The sequence below is a fragment of the Sinohyriopsis cumingii genome, chromosome 3 (genome assembly GCF_028554795.1).
Source record: "Sinohyriopsis cumingii isolate HCF-2022 chromosome 3, ASM2855479v2, whole genome shotgun sequence".
Lineage (NCBI taxonomy): Eukaryota > Metazoa > Mollusca > Bivalvia > Unionida > Unionidae > Sinohyriopsis > Sinohyriopsis cumingii.
Window position 1 is genome coordinate 55,810,634 of NC_142963.1, and position 20,795 is coordinate 55,831,428.

Sequence of the window (20,795 nt, forward strand, 5' to 3'; positions counted from 1 at the left end):
ATGAAATATATCCATTATTTATTCACTTAAGCAAATATTGTCCCTGTTATGACTAGATGGTGTCTCATATACCATAGTCATGCCCCTTTTTCCAGAGTGAATGTCACAACAAGGGAAAATGTAATTCTGTGACTTGTATCTGTTGTCCGAAAATTGACTTTTGAACTGTCACAGATATTTTAATGGTACTTTACCTAAATATGCCATAGCTGAATGGTGTGGAATTTATCTTAGTCATACCCCCCTGGTTAAAGGGTAGTTGTGGCAAGGCAAATATAATTCTTGTATTCTGGACTATCTGTATGAACCACTGAAAATATTTTAATGATTTTTGTCCAGAAATGTAAGAACCACATATTTCCACAAGGTCATGGTCGCATAAAGGAAAGATGTAATTCTATGATTCTGATCATTGTCCCAAGCATAATTTTTGAATTGAAGCAGATGTTTTAATGAAATTTCAACCAGTTATATATCATGTATGGAAGATGTGTTGCATACCATAGCCATGCTCCGTATCTCAAGGTCAAAATCTTGGCAAGGGAAAATGTAACTCTTATATCTTTGTCTGGAGTATAACTTTTGAACCATGGAAGACATTTTGATCAAGCCTGAACCAATCGTAGGCTAATATTATTACACATAGTATCACATACCATAGCCATGCCCCTTGCCTCAGGGTCAAGGGCACAGCAAAGAAAATTAAAATATGTTACTTCTATTCATGCAGGGGTGCAACTTTTGAACCAATTTTGATGAAACTTTTGTCGTTGACTTGACAGTGTCTTGCATATTCAGTTAAAAACATTATGGTCTGCTGTGCACTCTTTGTAGTCCGCATAATTGTCTGGTTGAATGATCACAAAAAGCAGAACATTTCACAAGGTCTGTATTTAGTGTATTTGTCTGACGAAAATGGATCATAGCAAAAAAATGTGAGGAACTTAATTTTATATGTTGACTAATGTAGCAGTGGAGTCATGTTTATGTATGTAATAGTGTTTTATGGCAAATCAGCACATTAGTGGCTATATGTTGCTAACTAAGGGTAAAATGTGAAAAATGTGTTACCTGGATCATTATTATTAGTAGCCAGAAGTATTTATCTTAGTGAATAGGCCTATATTTTCTTACCTTATGTACACTTAAGCTTTTAAAAAAAACATCATCAACCTTCATCAGATAAATGATAAATACTAGCAATACTGAATCCAAACAGTCCTTGTTTTGAATTAATATAATCATTCTTGATGTTGTGTAAATATTCTGGGCCTTCTGCATCTCTCTTATTCAAATACAGCAAGCCATTGGAAATGTGATTGCAACATAATGACATGCCCATAGGGATGAATGCAGTATGTGCAGAGAGATGATGTCTCAAATTGAATGGCAGCCCAGGCCAGTCTATAGTCTCTACAGTGTAATGCTGTCAAGGCAGTAGCATCATCATCAGGCCAGTTGTTATGGTAATGATTTAGTTCTCAGCTTGGGTGTTAGGTAAGCCTTCCTTATCGGGAACATCAGACTGTTAATAATTATGCAGAAATGGTGCAAATTGAGGTCCATATTGCAAATGAACCTGCCAATGCTTTTTACACAGGGTGACAAAAAAATGGGTTCAGATCACGAAAATGTTCTGTTCTGAGTGAAGCAGTTTAAAACCCTTTCAAGTTATAAAGTTTGCACTGAGTGTTGATCAGAACAAGAATCTTTTGAAGCTCACACTGACAACAATTGTTTGGAAAAAGTTTCTCTGAGACTGGCAGAAGTGAATTTAAGAAACAAAATGAAATCAGTCCTTTTTATTCATACATTTAACTTTTATCTGCTTCTTGTCAAAATTTAAAGCAGCCCATTTTCAAAATACTATCTTTATACCAACATACATGTGTTCAGTTTAAGAGTTACAATTTTATTCTGTAAATTAAAATGAGTTGCATGCAAATTTATATGAATTTCAATAGTTTCATTCATTTCTAAGATACATCCTGTGGTTCAACACATGGTCATAAGTATCATTCAGATGTTATGGGTGAGTCTCAGAATAGAAATAGATTTTGTTTAAAAACTCCATGTTGTCTAAGCCAAAATGTTTTTGTTTATACCATTCAGTAAGGGTCATAAATGAACCTTAAAATAATGTGTTTATCCCCCCACCCACCCCAAAAAGACATGGAATTGTTGGTTTCAAAAAGTGGGGGAGCCCTGATTTTATTATTTATTTCATGTTGGATCTTGGGAAGTCCAAAATACTTAATAATATGGTTACAGACTTTTTGTGTAATTCAAGTCGTTATGCAGTACTAAAAAAAATTTGTGCATTGATAGAGTTTGGGTTGCTTGCATCTCAGTAATAAAACCATATGTATCCATCATAAACCACTAGAGCCAAATTCATCAATATGGTTGCACTAGGTAAATTCTTCAGATAGCAGAAGGTAGTTTTAAATGTCACCGCTTCTTCATCCATAGCAAATGGCAACAACTACGTAATTTGTACAAATTGTTACATTTGTACTAGCATGCCATTCAAGTAAGGTTGCATGGAAAAACACTATCTGCAAGCTTGGAATGTGAAATAAAATTTTCTGAGCATTTTGTAATGAAACTTAACTTGCGAGTTGTATAATATTTTCTTTCCTGTTCAACCTTGTATGTGCAACATGATTAATTCGGTAATCGACCCCTAAATGGAAGCAGTTAGGTATGCTGTTACATTTTTGAGAAGGATGTGTACACAACAATCAGGATTGGATTATTCATAAGAAAAACAAAGGCAAAGTTTGTGGATTTGAGTTATTTTGGCCACACCATAAAAGTGTAGTTTTTGGGGGCTAAGTATAATTTTAATTAGGTAATAATATTCCCTTGCTCCTAGTCCAAGGTGAATTCCCTCATCCAGTTGGAGGCCAAATAATAAACTTAACATAGTTCCAGTTCAATGTCTTAGTCACTAACATCATTTGGAATAGTGACCTTCAACCTGATCTTTGTGCAGTTTTGCCTAGGCACTCAAAATTTCCACTAATTCAAGTGTCTGTTGTCATAATTTCACTTACATAGACATGAATTAACTAAGGGAGGGACCAGTGGTAGGCTTGTTTGCAATGACATTGAACAACAACCATCACTGATATTTCTCCAGTTCCAGACCCGAGTGAGCCTGAAGTGGGATCAAATGTACACCTTTCCACCTTTCAGAGTAATCCCCAAAGACCTTGGCCATAACATTAGGTTTCATTGTGATAGCCCCTGCTGTGTTTTCAGTGGTTTTGGTTTGGTGACATCCTTGACCCATTGGTAGATCCCCCCTCCCTCCCCCCCCGAATTTACCAGTGTGGAGGGATCTACTGTCCCCACAGAGAATGTCAATCTTGCACAACAATACAGGCTTCTACACCTTCATGCCTGGCTCATATTAAGTAATCTATCTAACGAGATCAGTTTTGGATTAGTGTTATAGACTGCACTGCTAAGACAAGACAGCGGTCAGCCTCCAAGGTTGATGTTGTTAGGTAAATGGTATGTTGTAATTGGTGCAATAAGCAGCACATTGGTCCAGTTTGTGCCACTTCGATCACAGCTATGATAGACAGTAATCTTTCTCTTTAGAATAAATGAGAAAAAATCTCATTCATTTTGAAGAGAAAGATTGCTCAGTCTCTAGCATTAAGGGCTACAGAGCAAACCTTTCCAATGCCCTTATGTTCTCTATGGGATCTACTAGGGCTGGATCCCTGTGTAACAGTCTCTTGCTTATTAATGCTTTGGTAGTACCTTTCATGTGTTCTTTGGTCTTATTCTACTTTTGCTTTGTTTTGCCTTCATTTAATGTTGCATCCAAGCAATTCGATTTACACGAGTCCTGATTGTGTGAGCCCAGTAAGTTGTCAAAATACCATCCTCTAGTCTGCCTTAGAGTTTCCTACTGAAAATGAATAAGTATGTTACATCAGCTGCAAACAGGTGTCTTTTTATTTAAAAAAGATGAAAAGTGCATTTGTCTGCTGACAACATTTCTTGCTATTGAAATGTTCTAGTTAGTCATAAAATTGGTTCCATTCAGACATACATTATAGCCACGATAGTAGCCATGTTGAAAATCTTTTCACAACACTTCACCTGAATACATGGAGTGTTCACTAAAAGATTTTGTATGTTGTCTAGTTTGTCTGAAATAAAAATACTACAGATCTGACATCCAATATGGCTACCACAACAGCTATTTTAAAAATTTTGTTATTGCTACTCTTCTGAATGGAAAGTCATCAACATGGGATCTGCATCAGAATACTTCTTATGGTATCTAGTTGTTGTAATAGCAAGATTGTGTCAGATATTCAATATGGTCAACAGTGGTGATCTTGTTAATGGCTCCTCAAAATGGAAAGTCACATCAACATTTGTTTCTCACCAGGAGACTTTTCATGTCTACTTAGAACTAAATGAAAATTGTGCGAGTTTGATGTCCAGTTTTGACAACACAGCAGCCATCTTGAAAATCTTTTAATTCCTATTCCTCCTAGATGGAAAGTCATATGGATATCAGGTTTTCACCGGAAGACCATTTTGGTTCAGAATGAAAATTGTACCAGTCTGAGTTAATATGTGACTGCTATAATTAACAGTTGTTTAAAATCTGGTCTTATCAACTTTGGGTTTTCTCCAGTCTTCATATTTTTTATTAGTTTGTCCTAATTGAAAATTGTGGAAGTCACAGTGGCTAAATGTAAAAGCTCCAGCATATCGTAGATAGTTTCAACAATAAGGCATGATCTTATCCGGAATTCCCATACATTATGTTCTGGCCATAGAGCACCAGTCCCTTTGAGGGACTCTTGTTTGCTCACCTTGCCATAAGGTCAGGTAGGCTGTCAATATTATCATTTATGTCATCCATCAGTAGTTGCTACATTGAAGTTCTCAAAAATAAATATACCAATTTTGACAAACCTTTTGGTGGAGAGAATCTTGGTATGAAGGCATTGTAGACTTATATAATTGATTTTGGTCTGCTTTGATTTTGGTCTGCATTGAAATTGGCTGCTACTAAAACATAAATGATGACTTAAAATAGCACTGAATAGAATTTGACCATAATTTATAGAATCCCTCCTTGATTGAGTGCTTTCCAGATTTTTAGTGATTTCAGAATTTTATGTATGATGCTGATCTATCCTCAGATATGGCCACCATTACAAAAAAATAGCAAAATGTTTAAAGAACTTACCAAAACGTGCTTAACAGATTACGACCAATTTTAAGAAAAGCATTCTGGCATAATGGGCTCTCAGATTATTATGTTGCTGATCTGGCCACCATTATTAGAATTAGCAAAATGTTTAAATAACTATTAAAAAAAGTGCTCAGCAGATTTTGACCTAGTTTGAGAACAAGCATTATGGCATGATGGACTTTCAGATTTGCATAATAATGCCAGTGCACCTTTAAAATGGCCATCATTACTAAAAATAGAGAAAAATTTGACCTCTGATAGACTTTCCAGTAGAATTTGACCAACTTTGACAGAAAGGCATCCAGTCCATTTTACAAATGTGGGTGACTTGCCTTAAAATATAGACATTATTTCCAAAAATAGAAAATATTTAAGTATCTTTTAAAAACTTCTTAAAAAATCCTTTCTCACCTGTGGGTTTGTCTGGATTTCCATGGCACAACTTTCTTGAGCTTTCTTGTATTTGGACCAACTTTAGTATCCTATTATGTATTGATCAGACATTGCATGAGTTTGATTTCCAGAACTCCATGACATTAATTACAGAGTTGTGGCTCCTGATTTCTGCAGCCTAACTTTTGTTAGCTTTGTTGCATTTTAATGAGTTTTAGCATGTAGCTTTATTTGATCTTGAATGAACTTGGTTTTCAGCTTTCCACAATATTGTTTGCAGGGGTTTATGACCATAGATTGAGCATCCTGGTTTTCACAACATGAGTTTACTACGCTTTGTCTGATTTTGACCATGTATGGCATAAATCTTGATATTGATGAGATCTTGAATGAAATATTTAAAAAATATTTGATTTGTAATTTAAAAATGTATGGCCCCTGTTTGCTTGTATGCTATTTGACACAATGATGATCATAAAACCTAGAATAATTTTGATTTCCAGCATTTTACATTGTCATGTAGAAGAATTGTTGCCCCATAATGCCCACCTTCTCCATATTTCAGAGCTTTTTTGAGGGCCTCGAGTGGCCAAGTGGTCTAAAGCTCTCTCTGTTACGGATCACTGCCATCTCACCTCTTTCATTGTGGGTTCGAGTCTAGGATTCGGCTAACGTGGGTATGTGAAAGCTTGCCAGTAGCTTTTCGTGCGTTGGTGGTTCTTCCCGGGGTTTTCCCCGGGTTCTTCCTCCACCATTAATACTGGCCACCATGCATAGCCTATTGTGTGCTGAAATATGGTGTTAGACCCCACAACAACAACATCAGAGCTTTTGTTAGCTCTAGTTCCTGAATAATTGTAAGTTTTCAACATAAGGTCGGCTTCACTGTTGGATATCATCAGTTTCCTCCCATAGTAATGCCAACTAACCAATAACTTTTAAGAGCAGTGCGTTGTACCTTGGACAAAAATGTTAGAGGCAATTGACTTCAAAAGGATACTTTGTAAGTTTAACATTGAAAGTATGACTGTGTACCAGAGAGAAGCCATTACAGGTGTATTTGGGTGAAAGCTGTTTGTACAAACACATACTGGCAGTGGAAAATTGTCAGACCATTGTTGGGGAAATGCCAACTTAAAGTGTGACCACTAGGTAAGGGTATACAAATGGGTGTAAGCCAACAGGAATGTCAAGAAAAAAATCCTTTTATATGGGGTCGGAGGCTTCTTCTAATCTTTGTTCCTGATCAGTCACAACTTTTTGGATTATTCTCCTCTTTCTCATTGTCATTTTCATTATCATCATTTTCATCAACCATCTTCATCATTGTCATACTACATTATCATGATCAGCATCATTGTTACTATTACTACAAAAGTGTACGAGCCTGTATTTTGTGGTTATAGGAAGAAATGGACTATATGTACATGAAAAAACCCCAGATGCAGTCAGACTTTAGATAAGCAGTATATTTATGTATTTTGTGCAGTCAGGTTGAATCAACACAACAAATTTTTACCCATGTTCAGATCACATATAATAATTGAATTTTAAGCATTGTTCCTGCTGTAAGCACAATCCATTATTGATGATGTTGCATTTGATCAATATAAATTGTAATCAGGGCAAGTTCCTCATGTTCATTCATGTTAAAAAGAATTTGTATTATTTATCTTCAAATTTTTTTTGTACAATGAACCATTTTACTTGAATTATTTTAGGTGATATAAATCATAATTATGATTTTTACCCAGAATTCGTTAGACACTTTCAAAAATACTTAACACATTAACCCCTGGAGGTTTTTGTCATTTTCGCCTGAAAATTGAGTAGGAAATATATTTTGAAAGCTATTTGTGAATAACTCTGTAAACACTTAATCCCTGGTGATCTTTCAATAACGTACTGTCTAGTTGTGTTAGAAACATCATTTTTCATTGGCTATTTGACTCGCACATGAGCAGAAGGGTAAAAGTTGGAGTTCTTTTTTGGGGTGTTTTTTTGCTAAATGGAGCCATTATTTTTGTATGGAGACCACTCTTTATTCCAAATGCTCATCTTATCCTACTTTTTGCAAAGGCTCATCTGTCTGTTTGCAGTTCATACTGGTTTGCCTTAGATCTGAGACCAAAAAGTCTAAAATCCATACACAAAGTCAGATTCCAACAACGGGCAAATTTTCGGTAGAAAAAAATCAGGCCCAGAAAATTAGGTTTTTTAATCTGTATTTTGTAGTGCAACTAGATATTCCAGATTATTTGGTATCATTGTAGAGCTACATTTGTCTACCTTTCTGTAATACCACCCACTTCAGTGTATCATGCATGACCATGGCGCTACAGAGCTCAGCAGTAGGCTACTACCTCCTGAGGGGCCCCGAGTGGCCGAGGGGTCTAAAGCGCTCTTCGTTACGGATCACTGCCATCTCACCTCTGTCTGCGGCGGTTCGAGTCTAAGATTCAGCCAATGTGGGCATGTGAGAAAGCTTGCCAGTAGCTTCTCGTGGGTCGGTGGTTCTTTCCGGGGTTTTCCGGGTTCTTCCTCCACCATTAATACTGGCCGCCATGTATAGCCCATCGTGCTGAAAAATGGCGTTAAACCCCACAACAACAACAACAACAACAACTACCTCCTGCCCCGTTAAGTCATCACTAGGGGTTAATGTGTTAACAAAATAGTGTACAAAAATTATACCTTTATCTAACTTCCTTCTTGTGATTCCATTTGCAACTTACTGAAAACTTTTGTTTCAGTTTGGTAATTTTGTTTAGCTCAGCATTTTTCTTTTGTGTTTTTTGTTATAATCTGAACATTGAACTGTCAGGATTTGACAGCAACTGTCTGGAAACAAAATTCCTTTGTGGTTGGCTGTGTTGCAAATTGCCCTGTTTGGAAATACAACATAAAAATAGTGCACGATACAAAATAATGGTGCAAAGCCTAAAGATGAGTAACATAAAAAAATATTTTGTATGGGATTGGGGGCTTCTTTTAGCCATCATATCCAATTAGTCAGGGGCATCTATCTTTCATATTGAATTAGTCACCACTATTATGACAATTCTTCCCATCCTTGTAATTTTCATCCTTCAATGTCATCAATCGTCATACTCTCCTTGTTATGATCATTATTGCAAAAAAGTCCGTATTTTGTGGTTGTATAAGAAAATGGACAGATGCAAATAGAACTCTAAATAAGCAGTATATCTGTGTATTTTGTGCAATCAGATTGAATAAACACACCAATAAAATTTTTGCCTGTGTTTAGATTTCACATAATAGTTTAATTGTAAGCATTTGGACCAAAGTTGTCAGTGTGTTGCTCTTATTGTAAGCATGGTCCATTATTCTTGTCTTTTACTAGAGAAAATGCCCCATCAGATTTACAAAAACAATTAGTTCTGATTAGGGAGGAAAATACACTATATATTTATTTCTTATCTATAGTTGATCTCCTAAAATGGCACTGTTACTGGCTGTCCAGCAGAGTAAGAAGACAAAGGTTTCTGCATGCTTGAGTACATGGTCACCAAATTCCATGGATTGTTTGCATTGTCAAGGTTATGTTAACTTCAACTTGGAAAATAGTTTCTGCAGAATAACTTGAAATTTTAAACTCATACTTAAATCAAATTTTGCAGATGGCTAGCAGTTTTGGCAAAGAAGTAATTCAATAGCTCAGATTTCAAGGTGATGGTGACCTAAAATATGAAGATAATTTGTGTTCTTCACCATTTTTGTCAACAAACTTCATTATTGGTTAACCCTTGGACCAAAGAAGGAAAGGTTGTGGCTGGGGTTAACTGATGCAGTAATGAAATTTATTTCAGCATGATGAACAGTTAACTTCAACAATTAATCTTCTGCAACATTCTACATACAGTACTATTGCTTACAGGGCATATTGTCAACTATTCATGGTACATTTGTTGCATTATTATGTGTATGCTATATGGCCTATTGGTAAAAAAAAAATTCCTGTAAGTTGTGCGTCTTCATTTTTGTTTGCGTTTGAATCACTAGTGTATTCCCCCAGATTATGTGATAATGATACAAATGTTATCATTAAGCTATTTAACATTAGTTAAATAAATTTGAGATTTAGGAATGAGTCTGCTTGGTATACGTTTATTTTGCAGAGATAATGCTCATTTTATTGATCTTAAGGATACTCAGAAATATAATTGTTGTTCTTTGATGTCTTTGATCCACTTTGTTTTAGATGAGCCTTTGGCATTATAATTATAATTAGTTTTGCACCTTGAGCAATTTTGGGGGATATTTTCCCCACCCAAGACCAGCAGTGTCCTAAATTTAAATAAATCTCCATATCTTGATCATTAGAGGGGGACAAAAGTACTTGAAATGTCCCCTTGACCATTCTGCCAAGGTATATCACTGAGTAGCTTAATCTGACCTAGTCCGAGTGCTCATTGCATCTACCTAGAAGGTCGTTGCCAATAATGACAACATCTCCTGTACAAAATGACACATATTGATTCCTTTCATATGTTTTTATCTCAGGTCAAAGCATATGACTTGTCTGGTTTTGGTTTTGATGCCATTTTTTAGCACATGATAGGCTATGCAAGGCAGTCAGCATCTTTGGTGGATGAAGAAACTGGAAAGTACTAACAAATCAAAGGACCTCCTCTGGTGGCCCAGTGGCTAGAGCAACTGCTTTGGATGTGGGAGGTCATGGTTTCAAAACCAAAGACATAAAAATGGTTGTAACAGCTGCCTCGCTAGGCATTCAGCATTAAGAGGTTAGCATTAGGACTGGTCGGCCTGGTGTCAGGATAATGCGACTGGGTGGGACGTGATGTTACATGTCTGCAGCATGATACCCCAGTGCTAGACATCACTATAAATTGACACACTGCAGACATCGTAGTGATATGACTGAAAAATTGTTAAAGCTATGTCAAAAATTCAAATCACACACACACACATCAAGCATGGGAAGTTACAGGCAAGCTTTCCTACATACTCATGTTGACAGAGCTGGGACTCAAGCCGATGTGGACGAGGTGATATGTCTTTGATCTGTAAGGGCAAGTACTTTAGATCACTCAGTCACCTGGGGCCCCACTACAGCATACGAACATCAAGGAAGTTGCCTTGTTAGATAATCAACATGTCACTTATCAAGCTTTCTCATTGGTTATTTGGTTTCACTCACTGTGGACAGTAACTCATCTGCAGGTGGTGTATTTGTCGAGAACAGTTTTGGCTACATATTCGGTGGGTTGATGGGGAATGAAGTGGATCAGCAATCATTGGCCTGGGAAGACTGGAGAAAATTGGCTAATATGAAACCTTACGGAGAATGATTTGTTAGTGCAAGATACGGTTCAGCTCTTTCACCACATACAGAACACAATATGCATAGAACCTAAACTGTGTGGATCCATTTCTGCTGTCCCATAATATACTGGCTTATCAAGATTTGGCTTGATATCATAAATAGAATGAATGGTGTAGACCCTGATTTTCCAGCACATTATACATTTCCAGATCTTGGTTTAAACTGTTTATAGCTGGATGCATGCTTACACAGGTGAAGCGGGTCATGAAAGGGCTTAATTGTAGAATAGAATGGCTCTTCACACACATTATGTCAGGAGGTCAGATCAAGTGTGATCCTATTTAGGAATCAAATATACTGATTGCATTAAATGACATATTAACCAGCCTGTTGGATTAGAAAATGATTTACACATCTATTAGTAATTTACGTTTAGTACTCCTCAGCTTTGCTGCTGTTACTTGATGGTGACCTAATTAACATAACATTCCTCATTTGTATAGTAGGGTAAACCTACAGCTTTTATCAGAAAAGTTTAAGTGCCAAAAGTTGTAACCACAGCAGCTCATATCATTGCTTACAATTTACCTGTCATACATGTACTATATAATAACTAACAATGAGAAGGTAGTATTCCATTTAGTAAGTTGTTCTTGCATATTAAGTGGGTGTGATCATGGCCATGTCGAGCAGTAGTGTGGGAAAATGGTTTGTCATTCCTTAAAGGTATGATAGTAAGCCAAACTTTGGATACACATATGAAGTTGAATGCCTGAGCTAAACATTGGTACCAAATTTATTATGGTACACAAAATGTAGCTTGAAATAACAGCATTTATATTTGAATGGGTCACATGAGAAAGGAGAAAAGTATCCCCTTGTAGCTATTATATAGTACAGGTATGACAGGTAAATTGTAAGCAACGATACGAGCCCCTGTGGTTGTAGCAACTTGTCAGGAAGTGGATAAGGTTGGAGAAGAAAGCAGAAGATATTATAGTTTGAAGTTAGGATACAGATAATTTTTTTATCCAATTGATAAGACTGTCTCTTTGGTTAAGTAATATGTTTTGGCAAGGAATACAAAATCAGTCCCATCTGTTAAATAAGCTGTTTCCTTTACACAACCAAAAATCATGGAGGTTTTACTTTTTTATCGGACACTTGCATGTTAATCCAACAATTTTATCTTTTATTTGACTTCAACCTTGGAAATGGTTACCATATATTCTCACTTATAAGTTGAGTCCAACTGCAAACTGCGCAGATGCAAATCTGTTGTCGCATAATGTACTGGCAGATCTGAGTCTGTGCAGTTTGTTAGGAGTAATCAGTATAACAAATAACATATACCCTGGTTAGCCGTAGCATAATGTGCCTGCTATTTATTTGCTATTGCCTCAAGTTATAAGTGAGTGTATACGGTATGATAGATGCTACTAGTAACTGTATCCTTATTAACAGCAGCATGTTTTGTCATCTCATCTAATGGGTGTGATGAGAAGCTGACTCATACATAGTATGCTTGTTGCATTATTTTTGGCTGAAACGTGTTGGTATTTTTGGGGTCTTGTTTAATTGTTACTGGTGATGCTTAATTTATGCCATAGATTAGTCCGAGTTTGTTCTGACCCTTGCCACCCCATTTTTGATATTTGGACATTTATGTATAGACGTAGGGTCAGAGTCCATTCCCTATCAAAAAGTTGGAATTTGACACTCACCATTTGGTGTCGGCCTGGGGTAGCCACTTACTAGCTGGCCCAGCAAACTTGAACGACCTTTCATTGAGATATACCTGCATGAAATCGATAGGAATATGTATTAGTTTCTCAGAAATTTTGATCATAACATTTGTTATGGATTTAATGCATGAACAGATGAGATGAAGTGCAATGTTGCTGAAATTTGACCTGGATCTGGCCATTTGCATTCCTAGTCACTGACATCAGAGGTCATGCAGTCAAGTGATATCAACAATAAACCATTTATAGTGTTGCTGTAGGAAAAACAAATTGAACATATTGCACTTGTTCTCTTTAAAATGTCTGAAATTTTTAATGATAATAAATTCTGTTAATTCTGCTCATCAAAAGATGACAAATCTATGGATTTGATGACCTGGTTTTGCAGGGAGTTATATCTGAGTATATGGTAGGGCTGTCATTAAACTTATGACCAGGAGCCCTGAGTGGTCTAAAGTGCTTACTGTTACGGATCACTGCTGTCTCACCTCTGTCTGCATGGATTTGAGTCTTGGGTTTGGCTAATGTGGGTATGTGAGAAAGCTTGCCAGTAGCTTTCTCGTGGGTCAGTCGTTCTTTCTGGGGTATTCTGGGTTCTTCCTCAACATTTTATACTGGCCGCCATGTATAGCCTATCTTGTGCTGAAAAATGGCATTAAACCCTACAACAACAAAACAACAACAAAAACAACAAGTCTTATGACCATAGTCTGTACTTAAGCATTTCTTCCAACATACCATGCAACATGAGTTTAATGATGATCGAATCTGATAGTAATGAACCATCTAATCTTCTTTTGATAAAGTTTCGGCTTTGTTGTCTTTTATGTCAGAGTTGTAATTCGGCTAAAGTCCTTTGTTGCTGCATATTGAATGAAAGATAAAAGATTTGCTGGATTATTTATTTCCTGATTTATTTTATTGGTACGAGATCCGGGAAAACTTTGAATAAATTCCTTTTGACCTGATGAAATTGTAAGTCACTGGGGACAAAGTAACAACTTCTTTATGTTAAATGTATTTTTTTAGGGTGGGGGTGGGGGTAAAACTAAATGATCTGATAATTTACTGGTGCTTTTAACATTGCTTACTTTTTCTGGGATGGAAACAACCCATGTCCATATGATGAGAATTAACTCTCCCATAGGGTGACTTTCCAGAAGTTCTATAAGTTGATCCTGCCATGTAGTGCATGTCCAGTAGTCTTCATCCTTTTTGAAGGACCTTGACAAGTAGTATAACATCAGTGCAGGGTGCGGGGAACTGGCAGTGGGAACAGGTAAGTATTACATCATTTAAGTTAAATGTTACTCGTTTTAATATCAGGAATATGTTTCCTGTTGGTGTTGCATAGCTGAATTTGCGAGTTTGGTGGGAAGCGACAACCCCCTCAACTGTAAAAGAAAAATGAGGAAATATTCACCCTTATGGTAGAGGCATCAACTTCTGTAAGATGGTATTCACTTGAACCACATTTTGAACTATAACTAACGGGCTTTAATCTTAATGAATTAAAAGTCCTCATCAGTAAGGGACTGATAAGCTCTTGATCATCGTGATAATCCACCTCAGAACAGTGGACACCAAAATGTAGCTGAGCCCATTAGAGGAAGGAAAAGATACTTCCTATCCTTTCTTCTCCATTAGGGGCTGTCAAATAGAAATCTAATTGGGCATAAAGGTCTATCTTGATCACCTCAGACTGGGGATCTGTATAGGGAATGTAGCTATTGACACAAGCCGATATTTTTGGCTTTCAAAAAACCCAGCTGGAGAAAATGAAGCTCTTAATATTCACTAAACCACAGACAGCCTGTCTATATTTATATATCGTGAGGATCGCTCCTCCTTCTTGTGGACACTTAGGAGAGTAAGACAACAGTTTTTAGGGTGTGATTCTTGAAAGAAGGTCCAAAACCTGGTTTAGTTAAAAACCACATGACATGAGAAGTTCTATCTAGGCATTAGAGATTGAAACACAGGTTTCTTCAGCTTGAAATACGTCATCAGGTTAACAATCTGAAAATCCAAACTGATGGCTGGGTCTTGAAAATTTGAGTGTTGGAAAGGGCAGCCCATAGCCCATTATAGTTTGTCTCAGCCACCATGCTCACAGAGGGAAAGCAAGTGTTAACATCTTTTCTGTTGCACAAATTGCAAAAGATTCTCCATTTTGCATCATAGACCTTGGACATAGAGCATCACCCATATTAAACTGCTCAGTTCATATTGTATGATGTGAAGTGAAAGCAACATTTTTTTCCAAATGAGTGTAATTGGCACTACAATACATACAGATGTCTGATGAGGACTACCTGTGCTTGTGTTGGATGTATGAGTCTACTTCCAGAATTCTTGTCATACAAATGAGGGTCATTTCCTTTCTGGAAAGACTAAGCGATAGAGGACATGATCTATTATCTGAATCAATATTTAAGGTGGAGATAAACATATTAAGGGTTTATTCAGGAACTTGTTATTGCAGGATTCATGCCAATTTCTAAAGAATCGTGCCAAAGAGTCATTATTATGCATGAAAATCTTGTATTATATTTTGAAGCCCTACCTAAATTTCTTTAATAAATCCCTCCAGTAGCTTTACCCTTTTTTTCATTTTGGAATGGAGAATTGCTTCCCTTAATTTTCATATTGGAATGGACACTGATATTACATATCTGTTTAAAGTGCATTATGTGCATACATAGGAATCAAACTCTACCCAGCCAAATTAGAAAATTCATGATTGTAAACGTGGGTGGACTTAAACAGTGTTAACCACAATGGGTATGCGTGGGCAGGCCTATTGAAACACTTAATCAGGACATGAAGTCAACAGCTTTTATTTCTCTATTGTTGTGCAACTCCTTTTTCAGAGCACTTATAGTGCCATGGAAACTAGTAGCTTTCCTGCATTTAAGGGCAGAGACATTTTAAGTAGAACATTTTCTGGATTTAGAGGAAAATATATTTACTACCAGAAAAATGGCTGTTTCATTGCTTGTCAGTGTCTGTAATAGCTATGATTGTGCTTGAATTTGCTCAGTTCTCACATTGCCCTGTAGAGGCTCTTAATAATGGATTTTACAAGTAGGTGGGTCATTCTCTGTGTGTGTGATTACATATATTACGGTACAAAAGTATTGTGAAATGTCTTGTACCTCTGACACCATCAGTGGTAGACATTTATCAGTAATATCATAATACCCTACTTTGTCTAGTGCAAATAAATCTGTAAAGAAATATTTAACACAAAAAAATTATATCCATTCTCATCTCCCCCTTCCCCCAACCATATGTCCATCACTGTTTACTTAATATCTCATGTATTGTTAGAGATATTTTCACTAAGCTTGGCATGTATGATGACAAGGCATTGTGTCCCATATAAAATTCAGTTTTGTCATGTAATATTATTTCTTGCAGAGTTCTATCACAATTTCTACCCGCCCACATATCACAATGTTCTCCAGGTAATAAATATCTCTGAACCAATTGAGATACCTTCATGAAACATGGTATGCATAGGTATAGTGATACGAGTTTGTGTCACATATATGATTTGCCTTTGTGAGGTTAGTTCTTCGGTAACAGCTATAGTGACCTTCTCTTGTTTGAAAATTGTATTTAAACTTCATTGCCATGAAACTTGGTATGCACTTGACTAGAAAGAGCTTCTTGTAAAAGATTAAGCTATCTCCATTTTTTTTTAAATGGTGTCACTCCAACTCTGTCAGACTTGACACTAATTATATTTACAGTTGTTTGATATATTTTACAGAAACTTTGTATGCCTTTTGTATCAAGACATGTTTATATCCTATAAAAATATCAGATTTATCAGATTAGTATTTGACTGCTCCTGTGGCCTAGTGGTTAGAGCATCTGCCTCAGATGTGGGAGGTTGCGGGTTTGAACCCCGGTAAAGTCATACCAAAGACTTAAAGACTTATATAAATGGTACTAACAGCTGCCTCATTAGATGCTCAGCATTAAAGGGTTAGCGTTAGGACTTGTTGGCCTGGTGTCAGGATAATGTGACTGGGTGGGACATTATGCTACACGTATGTGGCATGATAGTCCAGTGCTAGACAGCATTATAAACTGCCACACTGCAGACATCATATCGAAATGACTGATTTTTTTAAAAAGCTACATTAAAAATCAATATTACATGCACACACACACATGCTGAGAAAAAGAAGCAAAATAGTTTCTGTACTTAAATATTAGTTATCTTTTGGGAGGACTATTAAACATAGGTGATGGGCAAATAACATGCCATACATGGCAATCATGGTTTTAATAGTTGTCTTAGTGACTGTGAATACAGTTTGTTTAGATTTTTCTGGCACATGTTGACACAATCTTGAAACAATATTATCTTATTTTTCAGATCATCAGAAACTAGAAAGAGAAGCAAGAATATGTAGATTGTTAAAACATTCAAATATAGGTAAGTTTTTCTGTGTATAATATAAAATGTTGTATGTACTTCCGTTAATATACATCTTAATGTGATAATGCATAGATCCAGATCTGACACTGCATTGATGCCCTGCAAATCAGGTCTTCTCTATGCTCAAGAAGTCACAAGTTAAACCATACACCTCAAGTGAGTTACCCCTGTTGGATATAGATAACACTGCTGCCATCACAAGCTGAAATTGGCTAGAAACTTGCAGAAGGGCTTTACTCAATTTGACCTTACTTTTGTTTCCAGAAGTAACAGATATAGCAGAAAATTGATTGCTTAAGCTAGCAGATACAGCTGTATTCTCATAAATTTATGATTTTAGTTTTACTGGTCTTAGAACAGAATAAATATGGGGTGGCCATCATCTGTCCATCTATTAGAATAGGTTCATTATTGCTGCTTGTAGACTACTTGGAGGATTGACACTAAACTTTAAATACATTTATCCTGAGGTCCAGTTGGTCCAAAATGAACACTGTACTACCCAGACATTCAGTATGTCTAACATTGCAGTCATCATGAAATCTTGTTGCTAGTCCTCCTGAATTGAATGTCATATCAACATGGGGTTATCAATAAAAGGCTTTTTATGATGCCTAGTTGGTCCTAAATAAAAATGGTGCTGATGTGAGTCTAACATTGACACCATGTAGAAAATCTTCTTATCACTATTCCTTCAAAATGAAAGTTACGTCAGCATGGGGTTATCTCCACAAAATTTCATCTAATTATTTCACTGGACAGCTTATAAAGTCACCATGGTGGCAGTCTTTAAAATCGTGTTGCTATTTCACCTGAGTGGATGTCATATTAACATTGGGTTTTCACTAAAGACTTCTTTTGATATCCAGTTGGTCTCAGATTAAAATGGTGCCAGTTTATAGTGCACTATGATCACACCTTGGCAGCTTTATTGAAAATCTTCTTACAACTTTTCATCCTGAATGGAAAGCTGTCAGCTTAGGGGCTTCACCAGAAAACATCTTGTAATGTTTAATTGATCCTAAATGAAAGGGATTCTACTGGGAGATCCAATATGGCCACCATGGCAGCCATCTTGAAATATAATTGTGCTGATCTGTTATCCAATATGGCCTCTTTAGTGGTCATCTTGAAAATTATGTTGTAACTCCTTCTGGATGTAAAGTCATATCAACATCCAGTTTGTCCAGAATGGATGGTCATTTCTACATGGGGTTTTCACTAAACGACTTCTTATGATGTCTAGTTTATCATAAATGAAAAGTGATGCTAATTAGATGTGTCCAACATGACTGCCATGGCAATCATCTCAAAAGGCTTTTTGTTGCTACTCCTCCTGAAGGAAAAGTTGTATTGACATCGGGGTTTTGCCAAAAGGCTTATTGAGGTGTTGGTCTTAAACAAAAATTGTACCATTGTGATAGTACCAAAATGACCATCACAGTGGCCATCATTAAAAGTCTTAATGCTACTAATCTTAGATGGAACATCATAACAGGATTGGTTTTTAACTTGAAGAAGATTTCTTTGCCTGTGTAGTTGGTCCTGAGTGAAATTGGTGCCAACCTGACATCCAATGAGCTCACTGTGGCAGGTATCATTAAATTCTTGTTTTTGTTACTTCTCCATAGTGGAAAGTCATATAAATTTGTGGTTTTAACCAGAAGACTACTTTTGAATGAAAATATTATTGATGTGACCTCAGATGTGTCTGCCTTAATCTACATATTGAAAATCTTGTCACTAATTCACCTAAATGGATCGTGATATCAGCAATGGGTTTTCATGAAAAACCTAATATTGTCTACTTTGTCCTAAAGGTAAATGCAGGGGTCCAAATAGACTTGGAAAGAATTAACCTCTTTTTAGACAGGATGGGGAGAAGTTAGAGCTGTACATGAAGAAAGAATTTAAAAAATAAATTCTAGCCTGTTTGATCATACTTCTTCTCAATATATTTAATTTTCACTCCATATTATTACACATCTTCGGTATTTGTACCTATGTGTGTGCATGCATGCTTTGTGCTCTTCTATTTGAACTGTGTTCTCTATTTACCATTATGCATAGTTTCGTTTAACATTAATATCAGCAATGCCATACATGTTGCTATTCCATAGCTGGCACTTTTCCTGGAGGAAAATACCCAGACTGTGTGACAAAAATTCATATTGCATACCCTCCCAAAAATTACATTTTGGGTGACAAAACTTATTTTGACCATCAGTTTGTTTGGTGCTTGGCTGTGAATACCAGTTGACTGAGCATACATGTCTCTGTTAGTGATTGTTTACCAAGGACTTAGAGGATGCATTGTAGATGAACATGAAGAAGACCTAATAGCCATTTTGATTATGGTACAGTAACAGATTACCAATTATCACCTCTTTGAAGAGCTGATATCTTTCACTTATAAACTTGGGTCAGAGTTCAGTCATTGACTGTTGACACAGCTGAAATGAAAATTCACAAATAGAATCTTTTCACATTTTCATTCATATAAAGAAAGATGAAGTGATAATACAATTGTTCTATAAGAATACAACACATTTTTCTATATTATTAAACCAAACTAGTTTATTCTGGTAATAAAACGTTTTAAATTTATGAAGTCAGTGTACAATTTCAGAAGCCATGCTGATGTTACAACAAATCATGCCATAGTAGGGTTTCACTGTATTCATGTTTCCCTCCATCCATTACATTCATTTCTGCTTTTCAACTTGGAAGCTACCATAGCTGGCAAGTGTCCCATTTTTCCAATATTTGTCCCATATTTTGAACCTGAATACAGGTGTACATTATTCTTCTAAAAGTACATTTTTTAATATATAAAAAAATTAACAAAATTCCTTGCCATTTTCTGTTTAGAACGGGCACTCGGTTCCATTCTGATAGAAATGTATCATATGTATATAGGAATATAGTTTTAAAATATGATTGGTTCATTTGAAATCGAAGCTAACATACCTCTCTTTAACTGCCATATTGGATTATGCAAACAGTTACTGCCACATCGTATGTCATCGTAATATTGAACTTCTAATCATGTCAAAAAGAAAAACAGGATATTCAGAATTATCTCCAGGAAAGACAAGAAACAGCTGGAAGGACAATTGAATTACATGTGTGCTAGAACGAAAACAGTTCACCAAGAAAATCAAACAGAATTCAGATCATCAATAAAAAATGGTGCATTGGAATTGATAACAATGGAAGAAAAGAAAAAACAAGATGTGGAAAAGGCTCAAACAAACAGCCTGTGTCTGAGTGTGTGTTGCACTCTTGCACCTTCTAAATGGACACCGAAATGGAACAGATTGCCCATTCAGAAGATGCAAGAGTGCAACACATGCATCTTTGACATTAAATAATCAAGTAAAATACTGTTCTACCTTACTGATGGTTGTAGATGTTGTAAATAGTTTCATGTGCATTAAAATTTTATAAATCGGTATTTGTTCCCGAAAATCAGTATTTTTCTTACACACCCACATTGTCCAAGTCAGAGACTCAAACCCATGTGGACAGAGCTGAGATGGCAGTGATTGGTAAAAAATTAGCATTTTATAACCACTCAGCCACTCAGAGCCACCATGTTAAGGATTAAATGTGGCATTCTTGTACATCATCATTATAAGCCTTTGCTTTCTGTTA

General features: G+C 36.3%; 1 protein-coding gene across 7 annotated transcripts in view; it reads left to right on the top strand.

Moving 5' to 3' along the window:
* The window catches only part of LOC149802889 (calcium/calmodulin-dependent protein kinase type II subunit delta-like), a 298,291-nt gene that overhangs the window by 49,599 nt on the left and 227,897 nt on the right, over window positions 1-20,795 (top strand). For all 7 annotated transcript variants that reach the window (XM_089952362.1, XM_089952367.1, XM_089952361.1 and 4 more), the window contains exon 3: window positions 17,076-17,135. In XM_089952362.1, the coding sequence (XP_089808488.1) occupies window positions 17,076-17,135 (60 nt within the window). The remainder of the gene's footprint in view (window positions 1-17,075; window positions 17,136-20,795) is intronic.